The sequence below is a fragment of the Amphibalanus amphitrite genome, unplaced genomic scaffold (assembly GCF_019059575.1).
Source record: "Amphibalanus amphitrite isolate SeventyFive unplaced genomic scaffold, NRLGWU_Aamphi_draft 000906F_arrow, whole genome shotgun sequence".
In the NCBI taxonomy this organism is placed as follows: Eukaryota; Metazoa; Arthropoda; class Thecostraca; order Balanomorpha; family Balanidae; genus Amphibalanus; species Amphibalanus amphitrite.
The window spans coordinates 144511-169658 of NW_024882400.1; the positions used below are offsets into that span (position 1 = coordinate 144511).

General features: G+C 46.4%; 1 protein-coding gene across 1 annotated transcript in view; it reads left to right on the top strand.

The window, feature by feature from the left end:
* Positions 1-25148, top strand: part of LOC122367913 (arginine/serine-rich coiled-coil protein 2-like) — a 243316-nt gene that overhangs the window by 127598 nt on the left and 90570 nt on the right. Inside the window, exon 8 of the mRNA XM_043341441.1 lies at positions 3933-4085. Coding sequence (XP_043197376.1) covers positions 3933-4085 — 153 coding nt within the window. The remainder of the gene's footprint in view (positions 1-3932; positions 4086-25148) is intronic.

Sequence of the window (25148 nt, forward strand, 5' to 3'; positions counted from 1 at the left end):
GCCCCCCTCCTGTTTTTCTGCAATAACTTCCAAATCGCTTGACGTATCGAAGCCAAACTTTCAGTACCTTTGGCTGCATCAATTTGACACCTTGTGTTAAAATTTGAACTTCGTACCTACCATAGGTCGACCGGAAAGGACGTCAGAGTGACGTCATGTTCGGCCGATTTCGACGCAAAACATTGAACCACGGCAATCGCTCCCAAGAGCTCAGTTTTTAAGCTAGATCCAATTTCTTTGCATGAGAGGACTCAGAATAGACTGCACTATCAAACTGCTATCTCGGAAAAATTATATAATAAAATTCAAAATTTATATTTTTACATTTTTTTTTTAAAGTTTTTGACTTTTCGAAAAAAAAAACGAATATATGTGATAGAACGCATTATTATGACTAACTCTAGCAAGTTTTAGCTACATATCTTCAAAAATGGCTAAGTTATACGCATTATTGCAAAAAATTCACAATTATCAATTTTTCAAATCAATTTTTCAGCACGTATTTGACATTGTACGCCAATATAAATAGCACCATCGTGTTCCTGAGCTCAAACTGCATCCAATAGACACCTTTTTTGTTGAAAAATTTTAACTTAAAAATTTGACCTTTTTTGACCTGAAAGTGACCTGACCTAAGCTAAATTTGACTCAAAATGACCTCAAATGACATAGACGACATCAAATTCGAAATTCTTGGCCTAAATGGATCATAAAACATTTGTCACGTGACCGACGCATGATATAATATTTTCGTGACCTATGATGACCTGACCTTGACCTGAAAATCAAAGTACAAGTTTGGTACCCTCAGGGTATCTAGAACATCTGTTCACGAGTGTGTGAACCAAAAATGAGCCTGATCTGACTTGTAAGACGGCGGCCAGAGCCCAAAACGTGAACAAGCCAAAATGCTAATAATTTTTACTTTGACCTGACCTGTGACGTCATCGGTGACCTTGAGGTCAATGAAATAAGGTTTCGCTCGACAGTTTTTCCGGGGCTATCAGATGCCGTTTGCATTTTGATGATCGGCCCAGTAGTTTCGGAATTAGGAGGGAGGCTATGAATAGCCCCCCTCCCCCCAGTAGGGCTTGTTATACGCAGACCCCAGTGGGGCGCGGGTTAATTTGCGACATCTGGAGACCTTGCAGAGGTTCACTTATGACGTCATAGGTCAGTGACCTGACCTGACCTAAAAATGCGGTTGGTGTCAAAAGATCCGGCTTGAATCAAAGGTTAGGTGTACCAGGTTTTAGCTCTCTATCGCCAGCGTGTTCGGAGCTATCGCGAAAAAACCCTATGGGGGGCACCCGCCTCTCCCCTCAGCCGGCGAGGGTTAACAGGTTTTTCGCTATAACTTAGCTAAAAAAAAGATATCGATCTGACATTTGGTATGCAGATAGAACATGGTTCGTACTATCGTATATATTTTGATTTTTTTTCTAATTTCGAAGAAAAAAAAACTTTTTGGATTTTTTTTGCTATTATAAAAAAAATATTTGTTTTATTTTTTGGGGTCAAAACTCAGAAATTTTAAAAATTCGAGATAGCAGTTTTGTAGCCCGGTCTATTCTACAGCTTTTATGTGTTCATCATTTTTCTGTATCTCCAAAGCTATAGGCCTGACAGCTCTTCCCGCGAAACCTTGTTTTGGGTCAAAAACGGCAGAACATGACGTCACCCTGACGTCATTTCCGGTCAACCTATCATAAACTTTGGAAATTTTTTTGGTCACAATGTGTAAAATTGATGCACGGGAGAATACTGAAAGTTTGGTGACGATCGACGCAGCGGTTCTGGAGATATATCGAAAAGTCTGGAGGGGGGGGCAAAAAATAGCCCCCCCATCAGGGCGCGGGTTAAAAATTAACACCATGATGACGTCACCGGTGGCAGCAGACACCCAATGTCAGTACGATGAGGCAACGTGTCGGCGAATTAGGGGGAAACTTCGTTTTCTGTTGCCGAGGTTATAGTCGAGTAAGCGGTTCCACTTCGGTCCATGATTACGGAGCGAGCGAAGCGAGCGTAGTCTTTCCTTAGATTAACGGAAATTTCTGAGTATGAGCGGCCGGCCGGCCGGCCGTGCGGACGCTTTTGCGAGGCTTATATCTCAGCAACCACTTGACCGATTTACATGCGGTAATTTTTGTAGGGTAGCTTCATTCCTTCTACCAAGTATTGGACTATTCCCGATGCATTTGGGTGACCCCTTATGCACGTGCCACGTGCAAAACGAAGAGGTGTCAGTTTTGTAATTGTTGCAATATTTCGGTAACTACTTGGCCGATTGCGCTGAAAGTTGGCATGTAGGTAGGCACCCACTAGGCACTGCATATCCATGTGCCAGAGTTGGGGTGCTGCTGCACGTGCGCACGTGCAGGGGTCGTTTCCAGATCTCAAGAACGGCTCGACCGATTGCGCTCAAATTTGGTACACAGTTAGGGACCGGTTAGTAGGGTGCCGTGCACAAGTCAGTTGGGACCCATTTTACACGTGCGCACGTGCAGGGTGCCGCTTCCAGATCTCGAAAACGGCTTGGCCGATTGTGTCCAAATTTGGCACATCGCTAGAGACCGGTTAGTAGGGTGCCGTGCACAAGTCAGTGGGAGGTACCCCCTCGCAATTTCGCACGTGCAAGGCCCACCCTCTCGCTCGCTCCGTTAGTCGCCCCAAAAGGCGTTATACTGGTAGTTATACGTTACATTGCAATACAAGTTCGACAGCATGACTTCACCACTGCTCTCATATCTGGTTCAAAAACACACGGATGGAAATTATCGGGAAGAAATCACATGTCAAAAATAGTCGACGTTCAATTTTATCAGGTTCAGTCGTTGGTCGTTTTGCTCGCTAAACACGTGCTTATTCGAAAAACATACTTGGAGCCAGAGTCCTTATAAAAAAACGAACCATAGTAGATAATGTCATTTGCCTGTATCCTCAATAGGTTTATCCCTCGCCCGTATTGGTGTTTTCCAGCCGCGAACGTATAAGGGGGGGGGTCCGTTGGACCCCCCTTGCCGTTTCGCCCCTGATCGAGCTAGAGCTTCGCGGGAAAAAACGAGCGTGTTGCGGCGTTGCCCGTGACGAGAGGAAGCCGATGATGCCCAATTTTAAGGTCCTAGGTCATTGATTGACCTTGCAGGTCAAGTCAATGACCCCAAAGGCGGGAAAATCGGGACCTGTTAGAACGTCGTAAAGTGTGGCTGCTATGGGGTTTTCCGGGGTGCTGATCAGTCACGAATATCATGTAAGTTTTGATCATAGATGATGTCTTCATGTATTTAGGCCAGGTCGGGTCAGGTCAGGTCAGGTCAACCAGTAATGGTATTCGTAGTAGGTGGCAACCGCCTCTGACAGCTTCGTAACATGTTACGAAGGCACCAAAACTACTTCGTAAATGTTCATATGGTTGCTAAATTCGAATTCAGCTCCAAAAACTGGCCTAGAAACATGTAAAACTCGAAAAAGTGAACCGAGGTCATCAAAGGTCAATGACCTGACCTGACTTTCAGGTGACCTTGACACCCACCCTAATGCATGGGGGCAACATCATATCACATGTTTGAACGCTTGAAACCACGAAAAGACTGCAAACGCGCGGCTAATGCGAGCCGACGTACGCCGAATCGCGATTCCAGCCAAACATGGTCTCGAAAAGTAGGTCACAGGTCAAAGGTCATTTGGGTCAGGGTCATGAAATTTTCAGGATAGGTGTGAAATTGATAAACGCGAGGGTACCGAAAGTTTCGTCGCGATCGGCCGCTTTTTACGCGAGTTATTCGCGAAAAACCATGGGGGGGTCCGTTCGACCCCCCCCCCCCCCCTATACGGGCGAGGGTTATGAAACCGTTCCGACGTAAAATGCAGCAGAATAACTGGATCTGTCGCATTTAACGGCAACTGACCATTCCTGTTCTCTCCGACAGGTACGGACGTGAACATAAAAAAACAGTCAGTGCTAAGCAGTCGCAATGGTCATCATAGGCTGGCAGTCCTCATCACAGAGGCCGACGGCGGCATCATTGACCAATTCATGAGGACGAATCATCATGAGCAGGCTACACAACTTTGCATTGATGGTGAGCAATTCAAATGAGCGAGTGTATATATGTAGATGTTACAGACAAAGTGAAAACCCGGGTATTTTGCAAAATGCATAGGCAATTTGCAAAATGCCTGACCGTCTAGGCATTTCGCAAAATGCCCAGGCAGTTTTTAAACTGCCTAACCCACCTGGCATTTCCCAAACTACCTAACATTTTACAAAATGCCTGACGGTTTAGGCACTTGCGAAATGCATGAGTTTTGATTTATGTTACCGTTTTTGTTGATTGCAGGCGTTGACCACAAGGCACAGACGTTCCACTGTAACTGAGCCTCGAACACCTTCCATGTTAACAATGACTCAGGTCTTGCGCGACTTCCGTCGAGATGGAATCGGAGACACCACTGTAGGATGAGCCATCGTCTCCCTACCTTTCGTTACCGCAGGTTGTTTCTTCATTAACCGCAGGTTGTTTCTTCATTAGACAAACACTATTCGTTAGAATTGTGTTTTTCTATTGGCAACACAACCGGAGCAGTCCTTCACCGGGCTATGTTTTGCATGGTTGGCAGCGAATTGGGGCAACTTGCTTGGGGCCTACAGTTTTGGGTCTGTGTAACATAGCCCTCTCCGATCAAGAGCTTTGGCCACCTTTCCCTGAGAGTTTTTGTTCGGCGATGGCCTGGAATATACATTCTTGGACGATACCGCGAAAACGAGCTATTTCTATCGAGAGTTTTCAAAGAATTTCATACACGAGGCCTTGGCCGAGTTCATGAAATTATTTGAAAACTCGAGGTATAAATTTAGTTTGTCGCGGTACAGTCCAAGGCCCTATATACCAGGTAGGTTCATTAGGGAATTTTTTACGTTCCCCCTACCGGCCCTGGATGACGTCACTGGGATGCTCCCGCCGCGGCCGGCCTATGTATAGAGCATTACTACGGACTTTCCGGTGGCATTTTTTCGTGTTATAACGCCCAAAAAGCTATCGCGAGCTCTTTTCGCACTAGAAATTGAAAATATGTTGCATTTTTAAGTGAGTAATAGTGCTATAAGGTCACGTCCAGGAAAAGCGGGCCGAAACCAGCGAAGCTTGTATGGGTCCCAGGGCGCAGGGTTATGGAGTCGGGACCGGACTTTGATCGGAGTCGAACTGGAGCCGGAATCGGAGTCGGAGTCGATTTTGGAAGCCGGAGCCGGAGTCAGAGTCGAAGTCACCAAAAATTCATCGGTTCCGCTGACTGCGGAGCTGCAGGGCTGCGAAGTCTGAGTCGGAATCGAAAAAAAAGCTCTTTTCGCACTAGAAATTGAAAATATGTTGCATTTTTAAGTGAGTAATAGTGCTATAAGGTCACGTCCAGGAAAAGCGGGCCGAAACCAGCGAAGCTTGTATGGGTCCCAGGGCGCAGGGTTATGGAGTCGGGACCGGACTTTGATCGGAGTCGAACTGGAGCCGGAATCGGAGTCGGAGTCGATTTTGGAAGCCGGAGCCGGAGTCAGAGTCGAAGTCACCAAAAATTCATCGGTTCCGCTGACTGCGGAGCTGCAGGTCTGCGAAGTCTGAGTCGGAATCGGTCAGAATAGACAGTTCTGCCCGGAGTAGGAGTCGGAGTTAGTTTTTGGAACTAGGAGTCGGGAGTCAGTAGTCACCGGAATTACAACGGCTCCGCTGCCCTGCTAGGGCGCTCAGGGCGGATGCACTTAACCCGGCGGCCGCTGGGCCTCCGCGCCACCCGCCGGCCGCTGGGGGGGGGGGGCATATAGTTGCCCCCCTTTACTTCCGCGACGATATCGTCGCAACGCGAAGAGATAGAGAAGCGAAACTTTGCACACGTCTTTCTGAATACCTAGCCGAGGTTGTGTCCAAATTTGGTGTCGATCCCATTTGAAATGACGTCACAGTGACGTCATAAGTCAAATTATAGATTTGCGACTCTCAGTTTCCTCACGATGCATCAGATGTATGGGACCGAATATAAGGAGCCGATTATTGGTCAGGAACTAGATGGAAGTGTGCTTAGATGTTTTAGGATGACAGCAGGTGCTGTCTAGTTCATTTACAGTTGAGTTTCATGCTCAGCGTCATCAGAAACGGTCCATATCGGAAAACGACAAAACTTTATGACGTCACTGTGACGTCATCTTTGGTGCTACAACCACCAAACTTTTTCCGAACATTGCCTAGGTATTCATTTGAAGCTATGCCAAGTTTCATGTTCGTAGCTCATCAGGTTTCGGAGATATTCCACAAAACGTAAAGGGGGGGGCAACTTTATGCCCCCCAGCGGCTCGTGGGTTAAGTTGCATTGCTGAAAAAATCGAATAAACATTTTCACTAAATATTATAAGTTTCACTTACGGGTGGCCTTTACTCACAGCTGGACGCTGGTGGTACAATATCGAGACGCACAGCCGTTACCCAATGCCGAGTCGCACAGTGAGTCGCACAGCCGTTGTTACACACAGCCGGAGGCACCATGTCGAGTCACACAGCGTGACAGCACCAACAGATCTGGCCGTGCCACACCGAGTCGCACAGCCGTTACACACAGCCGGAGGCACCATGCCGAGTCGCACAGCACCCACACAGAGCCGGCCGCACCACACCGAGTCACATAGCACCACGCCGAGTCGCACAGTCGTTACACGAGCCGGTTTACCAGCTCACATAGAGCTCATTGCATAATGGCCAACTTTTCTATCGGCTCTTTGAGTCTTTTCAGCTGCCGGACCTCGTCCAGAGTCAGGCTAAGAGACCGAAGGGGGAGGTGGAGACGGGTGCTCGCCAACTTCCTGGACACGCGGGTGCCGAGCTGAGGCTGCTTGATGGCGATGAGCAACATGAGACGCTGTATGACTCGCGGCCCCTGATCTGCAGTTGCCCCCATCAGCAGGCAGAAGTTCCGCTCGAACTCCTCCACAACGGCCATCCAGGCTTGTGACGGAACAAACAGCTGGCCTCGGCTGAACGTCACAATTCAACTGTTCGGCAGGGTGTTCAGTGTCTCCGGCGGCGCCCGAGATGTCAGGAAACCCGACTACCGAGGGTGGCGTCGATGTGGTGAGACTTGAATGCCACGAAGCCGGCAACAAATGCCGGCCCTCGCGCTGAGCTTCCAGGTTGGAGCTCGTCAGCTTGGCGCCGGCCGTGGCTGCCAGCGTCGACACCGGCAGCGGCACTGTGAAACCAGTATTACGCTACATCACTTGAAGACATTGACAATTTAATTGTGCAAAAAAAAAAACGATAACACTTAAATGAACCTAATCTACGCATTGAAATTGACAGATTTCGCGGACAACAAAAAATTCATGCCCTTTGGCTTTGCATTAATTCGATTTTCCCGTTACTATGGAAGACATGTTTGGCGACTGCCCCTCGAATTCGCTCGTGATTAGCATGGCACTTGTTCAGAAAAAAAAAACACTGCGTATAAAAATGTTCAAACACCAACCAAGACTGAAACACAACTCAGCGTTTTTCTAAGCACTAGTTAGGACCAGCATAGGTCATTATCAGAATATTTAGTGGATGTGATTTGAGACATCACCTTATTGGATTGAGTGGCCTTAACCCGACAAAAAAAGTTACCATTACTCATGGTAAAAAGAATGTTTTGATGCATTATGACATGGTGGCGCCCAACACGGGCCAGGATTTTTAACACTGATGGATATTTGTGAACACTTTTAATATGAGTGAACACATAAACCACCAGTATAGCGCCTTTTGGGGCGACTAACGGAGCGAGCGAGGGGGTGAGTCTTGCACGTGCGAAATTTGGAGGGGGTACCTCCAACTGACTTGTGCACGGCACCCTACTGACCGGTTTCTAGCGATGTGCCAAATTTGAGCACAATCGGCCCAGCCGTTCTCGAGATCTGGGAGCGGCACCCTGCACGTGCGCACGTGCAAAATGGGTCCCGACTGACTTGTGCACGGCACCCTACTAACTGGTCCCAAACCGTGTACCAAATTTGAGCGCCATCGGTCCAGCCGTTCTCAAGATCTGGAAACGACCCCTGCACGTGCGCACGTGCAGCAGCACCCCAACTCTGGCACATGGATATGCAGTGCCTAGTGGGTGCCTACCTACATGCCAACTTTCAGCGCAATCGGCAAAGTAGTTACCGAGATATTGCAACAATTACAAAACTGACACCTCTTCGTTTTGCACGTGGCACGTGCATAAGGGGTCACCCACATGCATCGGGAATAGTCCAATACTTGGTAGAAGGAATGAAGCTACCCGACAAAAATTACCGCGTGTAAATCGGTCAAGTGGTTGCTGAGATATAAGCCTCGCAAAAGCGTGACCACGGCCGGCCGGCCGGCCGGCCGGCCGGCCGCTCATACTCAGAAATTTCCGTTAATCTAAGGAAAGACTCCGCTCGCTTCGCTCGCTCCGTAATTAGCCTTACTTGTCCGAGGTGACTGCTGGCTGGTCTAGAGGTTACTCGCAGGTTGCTCCCAGAATCTCCTTCACCTCTTTTGCAGTGGTCCTCCTCAGGGACCTACTCGCCCTCGCCTCAGTTTTCCTGCAAACAGAAAACTCTCAGCACAAACAAATTTGGCTAACGTCATGCTGACATGGTAAAAACAACTAATAAATAAATATTGAAAAAGATTAAGCACCTGCCCATGAAATAACTTCAGTGACCAATTTGAAAATAAATAATAATCAGCACAAACAAAATTGGCTAACATCATGCTGACAGTAAAAGCAACTAATAAATAGATATTGAAAAAGATTAACCCGCGCGGGGCTGGGGGGGGGGTAAATTTTACCCCCCCCCCCCTCGCGAATATTTGCAATATCTCAAAAATGGCGGCGTGTAGCGCCACCAAACTTTCAGTACCTTTTCTCACATCAATTTGAAACGTTCCCTGAAAATTTGAGCGAAATACGTCGGAAAGTTTTGGAGGAATTGACGTTTTAGTGACGTCATGTTCGCCATTTTCGCCTCAAAAACGGCAAAATTTCAAACGCCGCTAACATCTTCATTTTTAAAGTAATCAAGACGTAACAAAAAAGGTTATACGTGAGTCTACTTTGTCTATCAAATGGCTATCTCGGTTTTTTGAAAATTTTGGATTTTGGCCCAATTTTTTTTTTCCAAAAAACTGACTTTTTTAGGAAAATAACTATAAAATCCAAAATTTTGAGTGTATCCAAAAAACCGGAATATATGTCAGAGAAGTGGTCTATGTGCACCTACATATTAATTTTCAAAACAATCGGTTCAAAAATGTGGGAGTTATTTCAAATTTTATGACGTCATGACACACAATTTTTTTTTTGGAAAATGATTTTTTGGAAGTTCTAGACCTCGTACAGAAACAAAAATAGCACCATTCGGTTCGCCGTGAAAAAACTACATCAGATAGACACCTTTTTAGGCCTTAACCCTCGGCGGCACAGGCCATTTTGAGTCCTTCGACGGCACCAGGGGGGGGGGTTGGTACGACCCCCTCGCGTTTGGCCCCTGATTGAGCTAGAGCTTCGCGGAAAAAACGAGCGTGTTGCCCGTCACGAGAGGAAGCCGATGATACCCAATTTTAAGGTCCTAGGTCATCGGGTGACCTTCCAGGTCAGGTCAATGACCCGAAAACCGGGAAAATCGGGACCTGTTAGAAAGCCGTAAAGTGTGGCTGCTATGTGGTTTTCCGGGGTGCTGATCACGAATATCGTGTTAGGTTTGATCAGAGATGATGTCTTTAACCCTATTCCTGGCGGGGGGGGGCTTCAGGAGCCCCCCCTGAGGTTTTTTGGTTATTTCTCCCAAACGCGTTGAGCTAGGAAGCTCAAATTTTCTGACTTTTCCTAAAAGGCTTCTACGCAACATGTCTGAAAATTTTGAGTTGATCTGACCTCAGGTCAGGTCACCAGAGGCGGTTTGGTGACCCTACCTCAGAAAAGTTTGCAATCACGCCAGAGCTAGAGTTTTTGACCGATCAATTTCTTCTCTTCAGGGTTAAGTTAGGGTACCAGTATGTGCAATTTGTATATCTCGGAATTTTGATATCGGTGACCTAAGGTCAGGTCAATTTCGCGACCTCCCCATTATAAGTCAATGGGGGAAAAATCAACTCCCTGTTTTTACCACTAAAACGGGTCGGAATGGCCCCATATACCATACATGACTTCATATACGATCAACCTTCACTACCTTGAGGTCTGTTTTGCTGTTGGGCAGCTGTGAGGTCATGTGACGTCATCAAAGGTCACCAAAGGTTTTTGGCCAATAACTCCGTACAGGAACAAGATACAGACGCGTGGATGGTCTCATTGTGTTCAGCTCGTCAAGACGCATCGAATGATATACATGATGACCTCGAGGTCACGTGACCTGAGGTCAACCTTTGACCTTGACCTTTCGAGGTCAACATATATATCATTCGATGCGGATTGACGAGAGGATCACGATGATGCCCTTAGTTGGTTCCTATCTTGACTAATTCGAAAGTTATTCGAGAAAAACTCTCTCCATATCTAGCGCCGCCATTTTGACTTTTTCGACCCCTGTGACGTCATCTTTGACCTGACCTGAAAATGACCTTAGTAAAAATTGTAGATCTTGGCCGTGCGTATCCGATGCCGTTTACCGCTTGTCGCTATCTTGCTTCGTTCTCGAGATCTCAGGGGGGGGCCGAATCGGCCCCCCCCCCCCCCGCCAGTTTCTTGTCCCGGCGGAGCCCGCCAGGAATAGGGTTAACCCGCGCCCGGCTGGGGGTCCTGGATTTCCACGCCCTGCTGGGGGGGGGGTGTTTGAACACCCCCCCTTTGTAACTCGGCTCCTGGGCCACGTGGCGATACGCGGAAGGCGGTGTTCGAAAGAGCGTAAAAAATAATGACGAAATCACTTCGGTCAATTTTTTGTTCAGGTCAAAGGTCAGGTCACCAGAGGTCATTGAAGGCAAAATTTCGCCGATTTCCAGGTCGAATGGCGAAAATTTCCAAGAAGCCAACGCATAACTCGGGAACCAATAGAGCTACAGCGCCGCGGAAAAGCGCACTCGATAGCCCTATTAACGCCCTTTCTGAGTAATTCTCTCAGATTTGACCTAACGTCAACGGTTTTGCCTGCAGGGGGCAAAAACTGCAAAAATAGCCGATTTTTTCGGAAACAGTTTTTCTGCAATAACTTTTGACCCAAGCCCTGTACGAGCTTACTTTTACCGGCATCGTGTTCCTCTCGTCAAGACGCATCGAATGAACTATAACTTGACCTTGAAAGATCAACTTGAAAATTTGACCTCAGGTCAAGGTCATGACCTGACCGGAAAGGGTCATGTTGCATATCAGTCGATCCGTATCGTCGAGCTGAACACATCTAAGGCGTTTTCATCGCTCTAGCATGCCTCTATCAAAAGTTATTTGCGAAAAACTGTTAGATACCATTCGTGACCTAAGATGACCTCAGGGCATAAACAAGGGTCACGGACACCATTTTCATGTTCAGTGTGTCTAAACCACTTGTAATTCGGTGTTTGGGAGTGTTTATAATGTCTTTCATCCAAAAGAGGCGCATTTCAATTTTCTTCCATTGACTTATAATGGGGAGGTCGCAAAATTGACCTGACCTTAGGTCATCGATATCAAATTTCTGAGATATACATTTTGTACATGCTATTGCTCTTAGCAATCGCTGAAAGTTTCAAAGTGATCGGTCACTCGGTGTAGCTATGACAGACATTGAAACGTTTTATGAGGTGAGGTCACTTCAAGTGACCTGGTGACCTGACCTTGAATGACCTTGGTCTGAAATTTTCACAACATGTGTAGAATTGATGTATGATAAGGTGTACCAAAAACGGCGGCGCTCCGCGCCGCCGTTTTTGAGATATTCGCGAAAAACCACAAGGGGGTGTTCAAACACCCCCCCCCCCCAGCAGGGCGCGGGTTAAGCATTTAGACCAGGTCAGGTCAGGTCAGGTCAGGTCAACCGGTAGGGGTTGTGACGGGTATTCGTAATACGTGTCAACCGCCTCGGATAGCTTCGTAACATGTTACGAAGGCACCAAAACTACTTCGTAAATGTTCAAATGGTTGCTAAATTCGAATTCAGCTCCAAAAACTAGCCTAGAAACATGTAAAACTCGAAAAAGTGAACCGAGGTCACCCGAGGTCACCAAAGGTCAATGAACTGACCTGACCTTCAGGTGACCTTGACACCCACCCTAATGCATGGGAGCAACATCAAATCACATGTTTGAACGTTTGAAACCACGAAAAGCTTGCAAACGCGCGGCTAATGCGAGCCGACATGCGCCGAACCGCGATTTCGGCCAAACATGGTCACAGAAAAGAGGTCACAGGTCAAAGGTCATTGGGGTCAGGGTTTAAGGGTAGGTGTAAAATTGATCAATGCGAGGGTACTGAAAGTTTCGTCGCGATCGGCCGCTTTTTACGCGAGTTATTCGCGAAAAACCTTAGGGGGGGGGTGCATCAACCTCCCCCCCCCCTGTGCCGGCGAGGGTTAACAACCAACTTCAAAATTTGACCTCACTTGACCTGACCTAGGACCTGACCTTGACCTGAAATTTATCCAGAGGTAGTCCATATCACTTATTGAGTGTGCCTATTGAATTCTATGAATGAAATGACCCATGAAACATGTGTCGCACAAGCCCTTTTCTATATTTTGTTTTTGGTGACCTGACCTGACCTGACCTGACCTTGACATTGACCTTTGAATGATATTGTATGCAACGAATATTGTCTTGGTAGCCTAAGAACACGTTTTGGGCAATCAGTCCCAGTCCATGACTCCATTCTTCGGCAACTACGGTGCAAGGCCGATACTGTAGAAACTTGCAATTTGTAACCTTGACCTGACCTTGACTTTGACCTCAAAATTTAAATTAAGTACATGTTTTTAGTTGTTCGTGATGAGATCTTTCGATTGGCGTTTGAATTTTCCAAATTGGACCATTAGTTCGGGAGATAACAGGGGGGTAAAATTTACACCCCCCAGCCCCGCGCGTTCGGCTGGAGACCCCAGCCCCGCGCGGGTTAAGCACCTACCCATGAAATAACTTTAGTGACCAATTTGAAAATAAACAATAATACCATGTAAAAAAAACATTGTTTTCATTTTTACAGCTCTGATAACATTGCAAAGAGATTGAGATGAACCCAGCCCGCAGTATGTGACCACATTAAATTATGATGCAAAAAAGTAAAGAGCTTATTTATGTTTCAATAAGCCACTGTAGGCTGTAGCACTAGTTTGTTTACATTCAACATTGCGTGTTTGCTGTAACCATTTTATTTGTTGAGTGTATCATGTTAGGTCAAGGTGCGCACTGCGAGCACTGAAAAATTATTACTAGCTTAATTGCAAAAATGGAAACTTAAAAAAACGCCAGATTGTTTAGATCCATTGCGAAAAGAATACCTTGGTTGAGGTTGCTCAGCATGATCCCAGCTTGAAATACTTGGTTGTTCTTCATGATATATGAGACGAAACGTAATACAAAGTGTGGTTACCACTTAGTTAAGCTTTTGCGACCTTCAAACACATGAAAACGTGTTTATATTATCAAACAAACATATTGAAACTTTGCATAACAACCAAAGTAATAACACGCAACGGTCGGAAAACACACTGCGCCGGTGCGCCAGAATTGACTACATTACTCGAATCTCAGCGACCAATCAGCTTTCGAGCATCCCAGTGACGTCACATTGGCAGCATTTGGTAGCAATTTATTTGTACGTGTGTCCCTATGCGATGACCCCCCCCCCCTGTACAGTCCAGGGTATATTGAGTGAAGGGTAGGACGAACTTTGGTAGGAATTTCTAGGATAACTACTATACATAAAACCTACTTTATGTGGTCGGGACTAGCAAAAATTCAGTTCAAACTAGAATATGGTAGCGCTTATGGTAGACAGTCATGACGCGCACGTGACATTCATTTCTTAACCCGCGCCCTGCTGGGGGGGGTGTTTGAACACCCCCCCTTGTGGTTTTTCGCGAATATCTCAAAAACGGCGGCGCGGAGCGCCGCCGTTTTTGGTACACCTTATCATACATCAATTCTACACATGTTGTGAAAATTTCAGACCAAGGTCATTCAAGGTCAGGTCACCAGGTCACTTGAAGTGACCTCACCTCATAAAAAGTTTCAATGTCTGTCATAGCTACACCGAGTGACCGATCGCTTTGAAACTTTCAGCGATTGCTAAGGGCAATAGCATGTACAAAATGTATATCTCAGAAATTTGATATCGATGACCTAAGGTCAGGTCAATTTTGCGACCTCCCCATTATAAGTCAATGGGAGAAAATTGAAATGCGCCTCTTTTGGACGAAAGACATTATAAACACTCCCAAACACTGAATTACAAGTGGTTTAGACACACTGTACATGAAAATGGTGTCCGTGACCCCTGTTTATGCCCTGAGGTCATCTTAGGTCACGAATGGTATCTAACAGTTTTTCGCAAATAACTTTTGATAGAGGCATGCTAGAGCGATGAAAACGCCTTAGATGTGTTCAGCTCAACGATACGGATCGACTGATATGCAACATGACCCTTTCCGGTCAGGTCATGACCTTGACCTGAGGTCAAATTTTCAAGTTGACCTTTCAAGGTCAAGTTATAGTTCATTCGATGCGTCTTGACGAGAGGAACACGATGCCGGTAAAAGTAAGCTCGTACAAGGCTTGGGTCAAAAGTTATTGCAGAAAAACTGTTTCCGAAAAAATCGGCTATTTTTGCAGTTTTTGCCCCCTGCAGGCAAAACCGTTGACGTTAGGTCAAATCTGAGAGAATTACTCAGAAAGGGCGTTAATAGGGCTATCGAATGCGCTTTTCCGCGGCGCTGTAGCTCTATTGGTTCCCGAGTTATGCGTTGGCTTCTTGGAAATTGTCGACATTCGACCTGGAAATCGGCGAAATTTTGCCTTCAATGACCTCTGGTGACCTGACCTTTGACCTGACCAAAAAATTGACCGAAGTGATTTCCTCATTATTTTTGGCGCTCTTTCGAACGCCGCCTTCCGCGTATCGCTACGTGGCCCAGGAGCCGAGTTAGAAGGGGGGTGTTCAAACACCCCCCCCCCCCCCCCAGCAGGGCGTGGAAATCCAGGACCCCCAGCAGGGCGCGGGTTAAATTTCTTGAATACCAGGTTTAAGGAGGCTGATTAGTGGGGAAATGCAGTTGTGTTAGACTTCTCCACCCCCATGATGCGGCAGACCTCTGAAATAAGCTGGCTCTTGAAGTTAGCAGCACAGTTAGAATGTAGGCGCTCTGGGCACCCAAACTTCGAGAACACCTCGTTAGCACGTGTACGTGCAACCGTCACAGCAGACATGTCGGGTAAAGGGAACACCTCAACCCAACGCGTAAAATGGTCGCAGCAAACCAGGATGTGCTTATTTCCGCTCTCTGTAACAGGAAGGTCAGTCAGAAAATCTATTGAAACAACTTCCCATGGGCGAGAAGCGTACAGCTCCTGCATCTCGGCGCGAGGCTGAGGGTTAGGAGGGTTACGACCCGCACAGCTCGCACACTGCTGGCAGAACTCTTCAATGTCATCCGCCATCCCCTGCCAAAAGAAGAGCAGCTGCACCTGCTTCAGCATCTTCTCCGATCCCAGGGGGTGTCGAAGTCTAGTAGGAAAATCTGGCAAATTCCCTGCGTGACGTCACGTCGGGGATGACCGACGGCACCTTGCACTGAAAGATACGGCAGAACGGCTATTCTTGAAAAATGATTAAAAATACTTTTGTGCTGTTATGACGCATAAAACGCTTATCAGCATGTTCCTCATCATGTGATAAAGGCATATCCGTGGTCGAAAATAGCTGAGCCCCTCCCAATTTCCAACCACCGACCTCATAAGCAAAGGATGTAAGCGTAATCCTTAAGGGCGACTTTCCTATACATAACCGTACATATGCGTCCTTATGGAAATCGGTAGTGTGGCGATTGGCGACGCGCGCGACATCTGTGTGGCGACCAAGTGGCGACTGTGGCGACACCTGGTGGCTGCTTTTCTGCTGTATGTAGGCATTGGGGTTTTGCCAGATGTTGTTCCTACTGCTACACCACTATGTTGACCCAATACTAGAAAAGTTATTTTGCTAGTAAAAGGCAAGCAAATTGAAAGTTGATTCATAAAATTGCTTACACTGTAAAAAAAGTTTAGCATTTGGGGTACTAACGGCTGCTATTCGTAGCACCTTTTAGCGTCAAAAGAACCCTACGACGTATTTACAAAGAAGCATGGTGCTCCTACTGTGCTAATGATAGCTAACATTCCCATCAAATATTATAAGTTTAGATCATCTATTCTTCTACTGAGCTTAACCCTCGCCCATGTAGGGGGGGGGGTTGGTGCAACCCCCCCCCCCTGAGGTTTTTCGGAAATAGTGCAAAAACGGCGGCGCGCAGCGCCGCCAAATTTTGGGTACCTTATGGGGCAAACCTTGCGCATCTTTTGATAAAAAAAATTTGACCGGGTCATGTCAGGTCACGGAGTTATGACGTCACAAAGGGAACAGCCTCCGGCCGGATTTTCACAAACTGAGTGCCAACGCCCGAGGTTTCCTGCCGGTGGTACGGACATCGGTTGATGGATCGTGATGAAACTTCCCATGCATGTTGGGGCAAGTATTGGCTATCATATGGTATAAGAAACTTGACCGGGTCAGGTCAGGTCACGGAGCTATGACGTCACAAGAGGAACAGCGTCCGGTACTATTTTTGAAAAGCGCCCGAACCACTATTTTGCTAATTCTTGTCACCTCAATGGGAATATGCAGCAATATTAGCTTCTATAGGGAGCAAATGGACCTTCCAAATCCAAAAATACAATCAGATTTCAAAAATTTAACTTTTGATTTTTCGAATTTCTGCCGCCGACTGTGACCTTGCCGACTTCCGGCGCTCCCAACGCGCCATTTTTAGAGCTAGGGAAACGAAATACATACCAAACGATAGAGAATTGATCAAGGAACACGATAGTGAAGGTTTCAAGTCGATATCTCCCACCGTTTTGCCGCAATCGCCGCGGAAAGTTGAAAAAAGTCTATTTTTCCGAAAATTTGACCTTTGACCGGTCAAAAGTAGGTCAAATGTTGACCTAGGACCAAAAAATATACCACCAATCGCGAGATCTCGGCGAGAGCAATCCGTTGGTCTTTTCCGCTAAGCTCTACGACGCTCCGTTTTCAAACGCCAAGGGGGGGTCGCACCAACCCCCCCCCCCCTGCATGGGCGAAGGTGGCAGATCGCCGTTTACGGGCGAGGGTTAACGTCTACTTCTGCTAGTACCCAGTCCATCAGTGAGTGCTCTTTCAAGCTGGATTTCTAATTAGAACCATTTTAAGTGTTTTAGAAGTTGGTAATGCTGAATATGGTGCTTACGTTAGTATCACAATAGAACCGGACATGCTTACAGAGGAAACAAATTTGAAATTGGCGCCAAAGAAAGTAGCTAAGCCCTGCTTTACAAATCTCTGGGAGTCTTATCACCAGCCCTTTAGCACGTTTTGACGGCGCAGAGTGATATGCGCATGCGCGTGCCAGCTGTTTCCGGCCACGTGCTGCGCCATTTTAGTGGAGTCCGTTGGTCGTGGTGGGAGTGTGTGCACGTGCTCCGGTATATGAAGTGAAATGAAGTGAAGTGAAGTGCTCCGGGCACATGCCACCGAGTGATAGCTCTGGAATGATAGCTTAAATCAGCTATTATCGGTGGAATCCGTCGTGCGTGGCATGGGAGTGCGTGCCCCTGCTCCGGGAGGCAGTGAGGTGGAGGGAAGTGCAGTGCAGCAGTGCAGTGAAGTGAAGTGAAGTGAAGTGCATCGGGGCCGGGTGGTACATGAGCATTTGCCACCGACACATGCCACCGACACCGACGTTGATCGACTTTGGTGAGTCTGACACGTTGTATCTTTTGACATTATCTTATATTGTTTAAGTGCTTCATATTCCGACTTTGGCAAATCGCGCTTCTTGGTCTGAAGGAAAGTTGTGTTGTTTGCGAAAATAGCTCCCAACAGAAAAAAAATCTTGGAACTGATCCAGTTTTTTTTTGCTCCAGGCATGGGGCCTGGTCAGTTCTTCCGTCGACTACCACTTACAATGGAGGACAACTACGACAACAACACGGGGTCTCCGGTTCCGTCTATCACTAAACGCCGTCTGGTCGTGGATGAGGTCGAACTTATGGCCATGAACGGAACGTCGGTTCAACGACCCCCCCCCCCCCGCCTCCCCCAGTCGATCTCGCGTTAATCGTCGGTCACTGCGAGTGTGCAGGTATATGAGCGACCTTTCGTTATTTCCCGTGCGTTTGTTTGTGTATATATTTACATTTGTTTTTCATGCAGATGATATGAAGTGTTAATAAATGTTCCATTATTATTTCTTAATTTTATAATGTGTTGGATGCTTGAAAGATGCACTTACACCGGAATATTGCAGAATGCAAAACACAATCATTGAGACTTGTAGTTATCACTTATCTAGGATATAACCTTTTTTGCACGTCTTTTCGGCCTTACACAATTTCCTTTTTGGTAATTGATTAGTCCTTTTTGCAGTAACTAGTGAAAGTATGTGCTGCTAAAGAAAGCAGTTTTTGCGAACTTTTCATGCAGCAGCTTTAACTAGTATAGATATTCTACTTTCAGCCCCAATGCTTTCGTTAGCATTATTCTACTTGTCGTGGGGTAACAATAGCGCTAAAACGGTTCATATGTGAGTACGGAAGGTACTAACTGCATGCTATTCTTAGCACCTTTTAAAGTTTAGCACCGCTAGGGTACTGAAAATTGGTCTAGCAGGTGTAGGGTACTACATTTAGTACACGGGTGCTAAACAAATATGGGTACTTATATTAGCACCTTGATACTAAACTAGATCTCAGTTAAGTACGAATAAAATGCTTAGCTTAGCACCGCTAGGGTACTGAAAATTAGTCAATTGGAAAGTACCTCTATGGTGCTAAACATTTTTTACAGTGTATAAATGATTACGAGATAATAATAAAGAAATGTTGATTGAATAATTATTTAAATAATCAACCGTGAAACTATATTCTGGTAGGTTTAGTAGAAATAAGTCCGTGCAACCTTGTATTTAGGGCCTTGTCCGATCCGAAGTGTCCCCCACAAGGTCCAGCGTGCATCGACGTCAGGACACCTGCCACCAGGTCAGACGGGATGACGACCTGGAGACATTCGGGTCCACCGGCTGTTCTCCGGAACACCCGAAACAATACGCCCTCAAAAAGGCGCAAACGAGACCAATGTCGAAGCCAGCGACCCACCCCATCGGGAACACTGCTGCGGGAGGGCCTGTCACCAGCAGCCACACGGCGCATCACCTCCGACAGCACGGGATCTCGGTCCTGCTCCTGCTGGATGAAGGACATGGGCCAATCTCTGGCCGAAACCCTGCAACAAGCTTCAGTTTGACAGCTTTTGTCATCAACGAGTAGCGGATAGCGGCTCAACGCATCTGCAGCAGAGTTGTCAGCTCCTGGACGGTAAAGGATCTGGAACTGAAAATTTCCCAGGATCTCAATCCAGCGGGCCAGCATGCCAGACGGGTTCTTGAAGTTGAGGAGCCACTGCAAGCTGCTATGGTCCGTACGGAGGAAGAACGATTTCCCTTTCAAATAGTGACTGAACTCCTGTACAAACGTTACGCACGCTAGGAGCTCCTTCTTAGTCGTCGAATAGTTCTTTTGCGCCCGTGACAGTCGGTGACTACTATTGGTGCCAATCGGAATTCCTTTTCTTGGAATTCCAATTTTTGTCCAATTCCAATTTGGAATTTGGACGGAATTCTTAACATTTTTTGGAAATTAATCGGAACACAAGGCCTTTAAAATTTAAAATTTTAAAACGGAGGCCTTTAAAACGCTTTTAAACACTTTTAAAATTTGCGCAAAAAATGCAAAAAATCGTTAAAAATTGGAATAGCCCCCGCTTTGGACAAAATTGGAAATTTACTTGGCAATTTCTTGGAATTGGATCGGAATTGGAATTGAAATTTCATGAAATTGGCACCACTAGTGACTACCATAAGCAATCACCCGTTGCTCCCCGTCCTGCTCCTGCAAGAGAACAGCACCCATGCCTTCATTGCTGGCGTCACAGTCTAATAAAAACGCGCCCGCTCCCTCACCAAACCTAGGAAAACCAACAATGGGAGCATCACAGAGGGCCTTCTTAACCCTATTCCTGGCGGGGGGGGGGGCCTCAGGAGCCCCCCCCCCCTGAGGTTTTTTGGTTATTTCTCCCAAACGCGTTGAGCTAGGAAGCTCAAATTTTCTGACTTTTCCTAAAAGGCTTCTACGCAACATGTCTGAAAATTTTGAGTTGATCTGACCTCAGGTCAGGTCACCAGAGGCGGTTTGGTGACCCTACCTCAGAAAAGTTTGCAATCACGCCAGAGCTAGAGTTTTTGACCGATCAATTTCTTCTCTTCAGGGTTTAGTTAGGGTACCAGTATGTGCAATTTGTATATCTCGGAATTTTGATATCGGTGACCTAAGGTCAGGTCAATTTCGCGACCTCCCCATTATAAGTCAATGGGGAAAAAATCAACTCCCTGTTTTTACCACTAAAACGGGTCGGAATGGCCCCATATACCATACATGACTTCATATACGATCAACCTTCACTACCTTGAGGTCTGTTTTGCTGTTGGGCAGCTGTGAGGTCATGTGACGTCATCAAAGGTCAGCAAAGGTTTTTGGCCAATAACTCCGTACAGGAACAAGATACAGACGCGTGGATGGTCTCATTGTGTTCAGCTCGTCAAGACGCATCGAATGATATACATGATGACCTCGAGGTCACGTGACCTGAGGTCAACCTTTGACCTTGACCTTTCGAGGTCAACATATATATCATTCGATGCGGATTGACGAGAGGATCACGATGATGCCCTTAGTTTGTTCCTATCTTGACTAACTCGAAAGTTATTCGAGAAAAACTCTCTCCATATCTAGCGCCGCCATTTTGACTTTTTCGACCCCTGTGACGTCATCTTTGACCTGACCTGAAAATGACCTTAGTAAAAATTGTAGATCTTGGCCGTGCGTATCCGATGCCGTTTACCGCTTGTCGCTATCTTGCTTCGTTCTCGAGATCTCAGGGGGGGGGGGGCGAATCGGCCCCCCCCCCCCGCGCCAGTTTCTTGTCCCGGCGGAGCCCGCCAGGAATAGGGTTAAGTGTTCGAAAAGCATCATCAGCGCCTTCAGACCACACGAATGGCACCTATTTTCTTGTGTGTTCGAACAACGGGGAGGCGATACAAGCAAAATTTTGCACATATTTCCGGAAATATGAGCAAAGTCCAAGGAAGCTCGAGAGCTCTTTCCTTGTCCGGGGGATGGGCCAGTTCTTCACCTTCGCCACCTTCTCCGGATCAATGGACATGCCTCTCCTGGAAATAACGTGGCCAAGAAAAGTGACTTGGGGTTTGAAGAATTCACACTTGGCCAAATTCAACGTCAGCCCCGCCAGCCGAAGTCTGAAAAGTACAGGTCTCGCGGGTTTTGGCGGTAGGTCGCTCGGCGGGCGGGAGGGCAACTAGTTCCGCCCCTGTATCGGCGACCCTTTGTTCCGCCCAGTTTCGCACGAGCGTGTACTACATCACGTAGTAGCGTGGGGGAGGGGAGGGTTAGGGTGGCAGTGTGTGTAGAGGGTAGAACCGGTTTCTAACGCCTGGGCCGGCGACCCGTCATGCGGTCAGGAGACAGGGAAAGGTCAGAGGTCGCATACAATGTGCGGTGCTGTGCCCCGTCCTCTCCACGTGCTGACCAGCGCACGACCCCGTCCGTTGGCCAATCGGTGTTGAGCGGTCAAGGTCGCCCGTAGCCAGCGGGCTGAGTGAGCCGGCGGCCCGGCAGCGTGCCGATCCAAGGTCGTGAATAGTATTAGCCGGTTACCAATAGGGCCGGCAGACGACTGTTTAGCGCTGTTATTTCTTGGGGACGTTTCTCCTAATTATCCGTGACCTGATAAGGCCGGATATCGTGTCACACTACAGTTTTATTTTCTGCCGCACTATAGTTCCAAAACTATCAGACACAAAGCTTACCGCAGAAAATGTTGTATGTTAAAAATGGTGTATGTTAGAAAATGTAAATGTAAATGTCAAATCCCTTTTTCAATCCATGTCTCCCTAAGTATTGTAGATATCGTCAGTCGTCACCAAACTTTTTGGATTTTTCACATCATTTTTAAAAGATAGGCATTTGGGTTCTAGTTACACCAATTTTATTTGTTGTTATCTTTGTTATTTTTTAAGCCAATTCCATATGAGTCGCCTGAAGAAGCGTAAATCCATATGATAGGAGATAAATATGCCTTAGCCTTCGAGTTTTAGGGGGACTTTTAGGGGGAGGGGGGTCCGAAACGACCTTTCTCCCTTTTTCAATCCATGTCTCCCTAAGTAGGTATTGTAGATATCGTCAGTCGTCACCAAACTTTCAGGTACCCTCTGGGCATCAATTTTACACCATGCGGGGCCGTCTTTTTCCAGAGAGTATGATGATAGGTTGGCCAAAAATGACATCAGAATAACGTCATGGGTCTGCAATTTTCGACATTAAAAAAACTCTTGCGGGAAAAGCTGCCACGCCTACAGTTTTGATCATAGATAAAAATGTGTAACACAATAAGATGTGTATCATTAACCCGCGCCCCGTAGGGCTACCGGCGGACCCTACCACCCGTAGGGGGGGGGCGTTTCGCCCCCCCCGTAAGATCTCGGAAAATTACCGGCCGATTTTCCAAATTCAAACGGCGTTCGATAGCCCCACCCGAGAACTACCTTGTGACCAAATTTCATTGACCTAGGTCAAACCGATGACGTCACAGGTCAGGTCAAAGGTCAGATTTTCACCGTTCACAGGCATTTCAAGAAATGTGTTGTGCAATCGAGTAAATTGGTAACTTATTGAAAACCATTGATGGTACATTGTTCGTCAAACACATACTTTGCTATCTGAGGTCACTGATACCAGGTCAGGTCACAGCGAGGTCAGGTCACCGGGGGTCACAATATGAATGTGTCGTGTGATACATGTTTTATGGTCCATTTTACATGACATATGCGATTATGTGGGTTAGGCAGCCTTTGGAGCCAGCCTAGGTCACGTTTTGGTGAAGGTCAGGTCAAGGTCAGGTCAAATTAGGTCAAATTTCAAAGTTGATATTTTTGCATAAACGATGGGCGTTATCACAAGTATATTCGCGGCCACTGGGGCGACGTAAGAAAAGAAGAAAACAACTGGCCCCAAGAACTTTGAAATATCAGTTAGCATGCACCTTTTCCTTGATGTGCAGAGAACTTACTACTAATTTTTAGAGAAAATTGCATTTGAAATTTTCCATTTATGCTTTTTCCATCGTTTGCGCAATATATTCTTTTACTAAGCTAGAAACACTAATTAGAAATAGTTCCCGCATCATCGTCAAGAAAAATAGGGAAGGCTTGAAGTGAATACAATAATCTAAACAGTTTCGTAAGATGTGAAGACACTTCTAAAATTGCCTGTAGAAATATTGAAGGCAAAAATTCAACTTTTTCACAAGATGGATGTCAATAAACCTATTCAACGTGTGACAACTCAGCCGATATTTCGTCGCCTTCAACCCAGCTTTCCCTAGTGACCGCAAGAGGCGCTGCTATCGATGTCCACCCGTGCCGCCTAACGAATGGGTATCGTTTCGATGCAGCTCGTCACGGGTAGTCTAATGGTGGTCTTTGTTTTGCTCTACGAGGTCTAGAATTGCCAAAAATTGAGTTTGAAAATTTGACGTCATCATTTTTGAACAGTTTTTTCGCTATAACTTGGTCAAAAAACGAGGTATCGATCTAAAATTTAGTACGTAGATAGAAGACGGTAGGTACTATCACATATATTCCGGTTTTTACGAAACTCAAAAAACTTTTTGGATTTTTTGGCTAATAAATAAAAAAATGCTTTTTTATTTTTGGGGTTCAAAACTCAAAAATTTTAAAAATCCGAGATAGCAGTTTTGTAGCCCTGTCCATTCTACACCTTTGATGTCCTGATCATTTTTCTGTATCTTCAAAGCTGTAGGCCTGACAGGTCTTCTCGCGAAGGTCTTTTTTCGGTCGAAAATGACAGAACATGACGTCATTCTGACGTCATTTGTGGCCAACCTATCATAGCCCCTGGAAAAATTTTTGGTCACAATGTGTAAAATTGATGCCCGGAAAGGTCCTTAAAGTTTGGTGGCGATATCTCCAGCCGTTTTGGAGACATCGATCGAAAAGGACAGGGGGGCCGTTTCGGCCCCCCTACGGGATGCGGGTTAAAGCATATTATTTCAGCAATCATCATATTATTTTCCCAAAAACAACCAAAAGTTTTTTAACTTCGAGAAAATCTTGATGTTATAGAACCTAGCCCGCGCCCCGTAGGGGGAACGCCCCTTGTCCTTTTCCGTATATATCTCCTAAACGACTGTAGATATCGCCACAAAACTTTCAGGGCCCCTCCGGTTATCAATTTTACACATTGTGACCAAAAATGTATCTAGAGGCTGTGATAAGCTGGCCGCAAATCTGACGTCATGTACTGCCATTTTCAACAAAAAAGGTTTCGCGGGAAGCGCTGTCAGGCCTACAGTTTTGAAGATAGAGAAAAATATTCCGAAAATACTCCGGCTTCAAAAATCGACTCCGACTCCGACTCCAGCTCCGACTCCGGGCATTTCCCTATAAGTCCATATCATGATAGAAAAGTTCATGTCGGAGGTCTTTTATCTTGCCTGAGACAATCATTCGCGCGTTCAATGGCCTTCCATCGCAGTTATAGATACTCTAAAAAAATAGCATTCAGTACCATAAGCAGTTTCTAGCACAGCCGGTCTTCTGGTTTTTCGCTGAAAATTATCGTCCAAAACAGAAACCTTGCCTTAGCTTCGACAAAGTCTGGTTTGGAAACATCAACGAGCATCATATTTCCCAGCAAACATGTGTAGGGCTGAGGGCATGACTTTGAGCTATGCCAAATTAACCCGGCAGTTGCTGGGGTATTTCGCCACCCACCGTTTGCTGGGGGGGGGGCGTTAAACGCCCC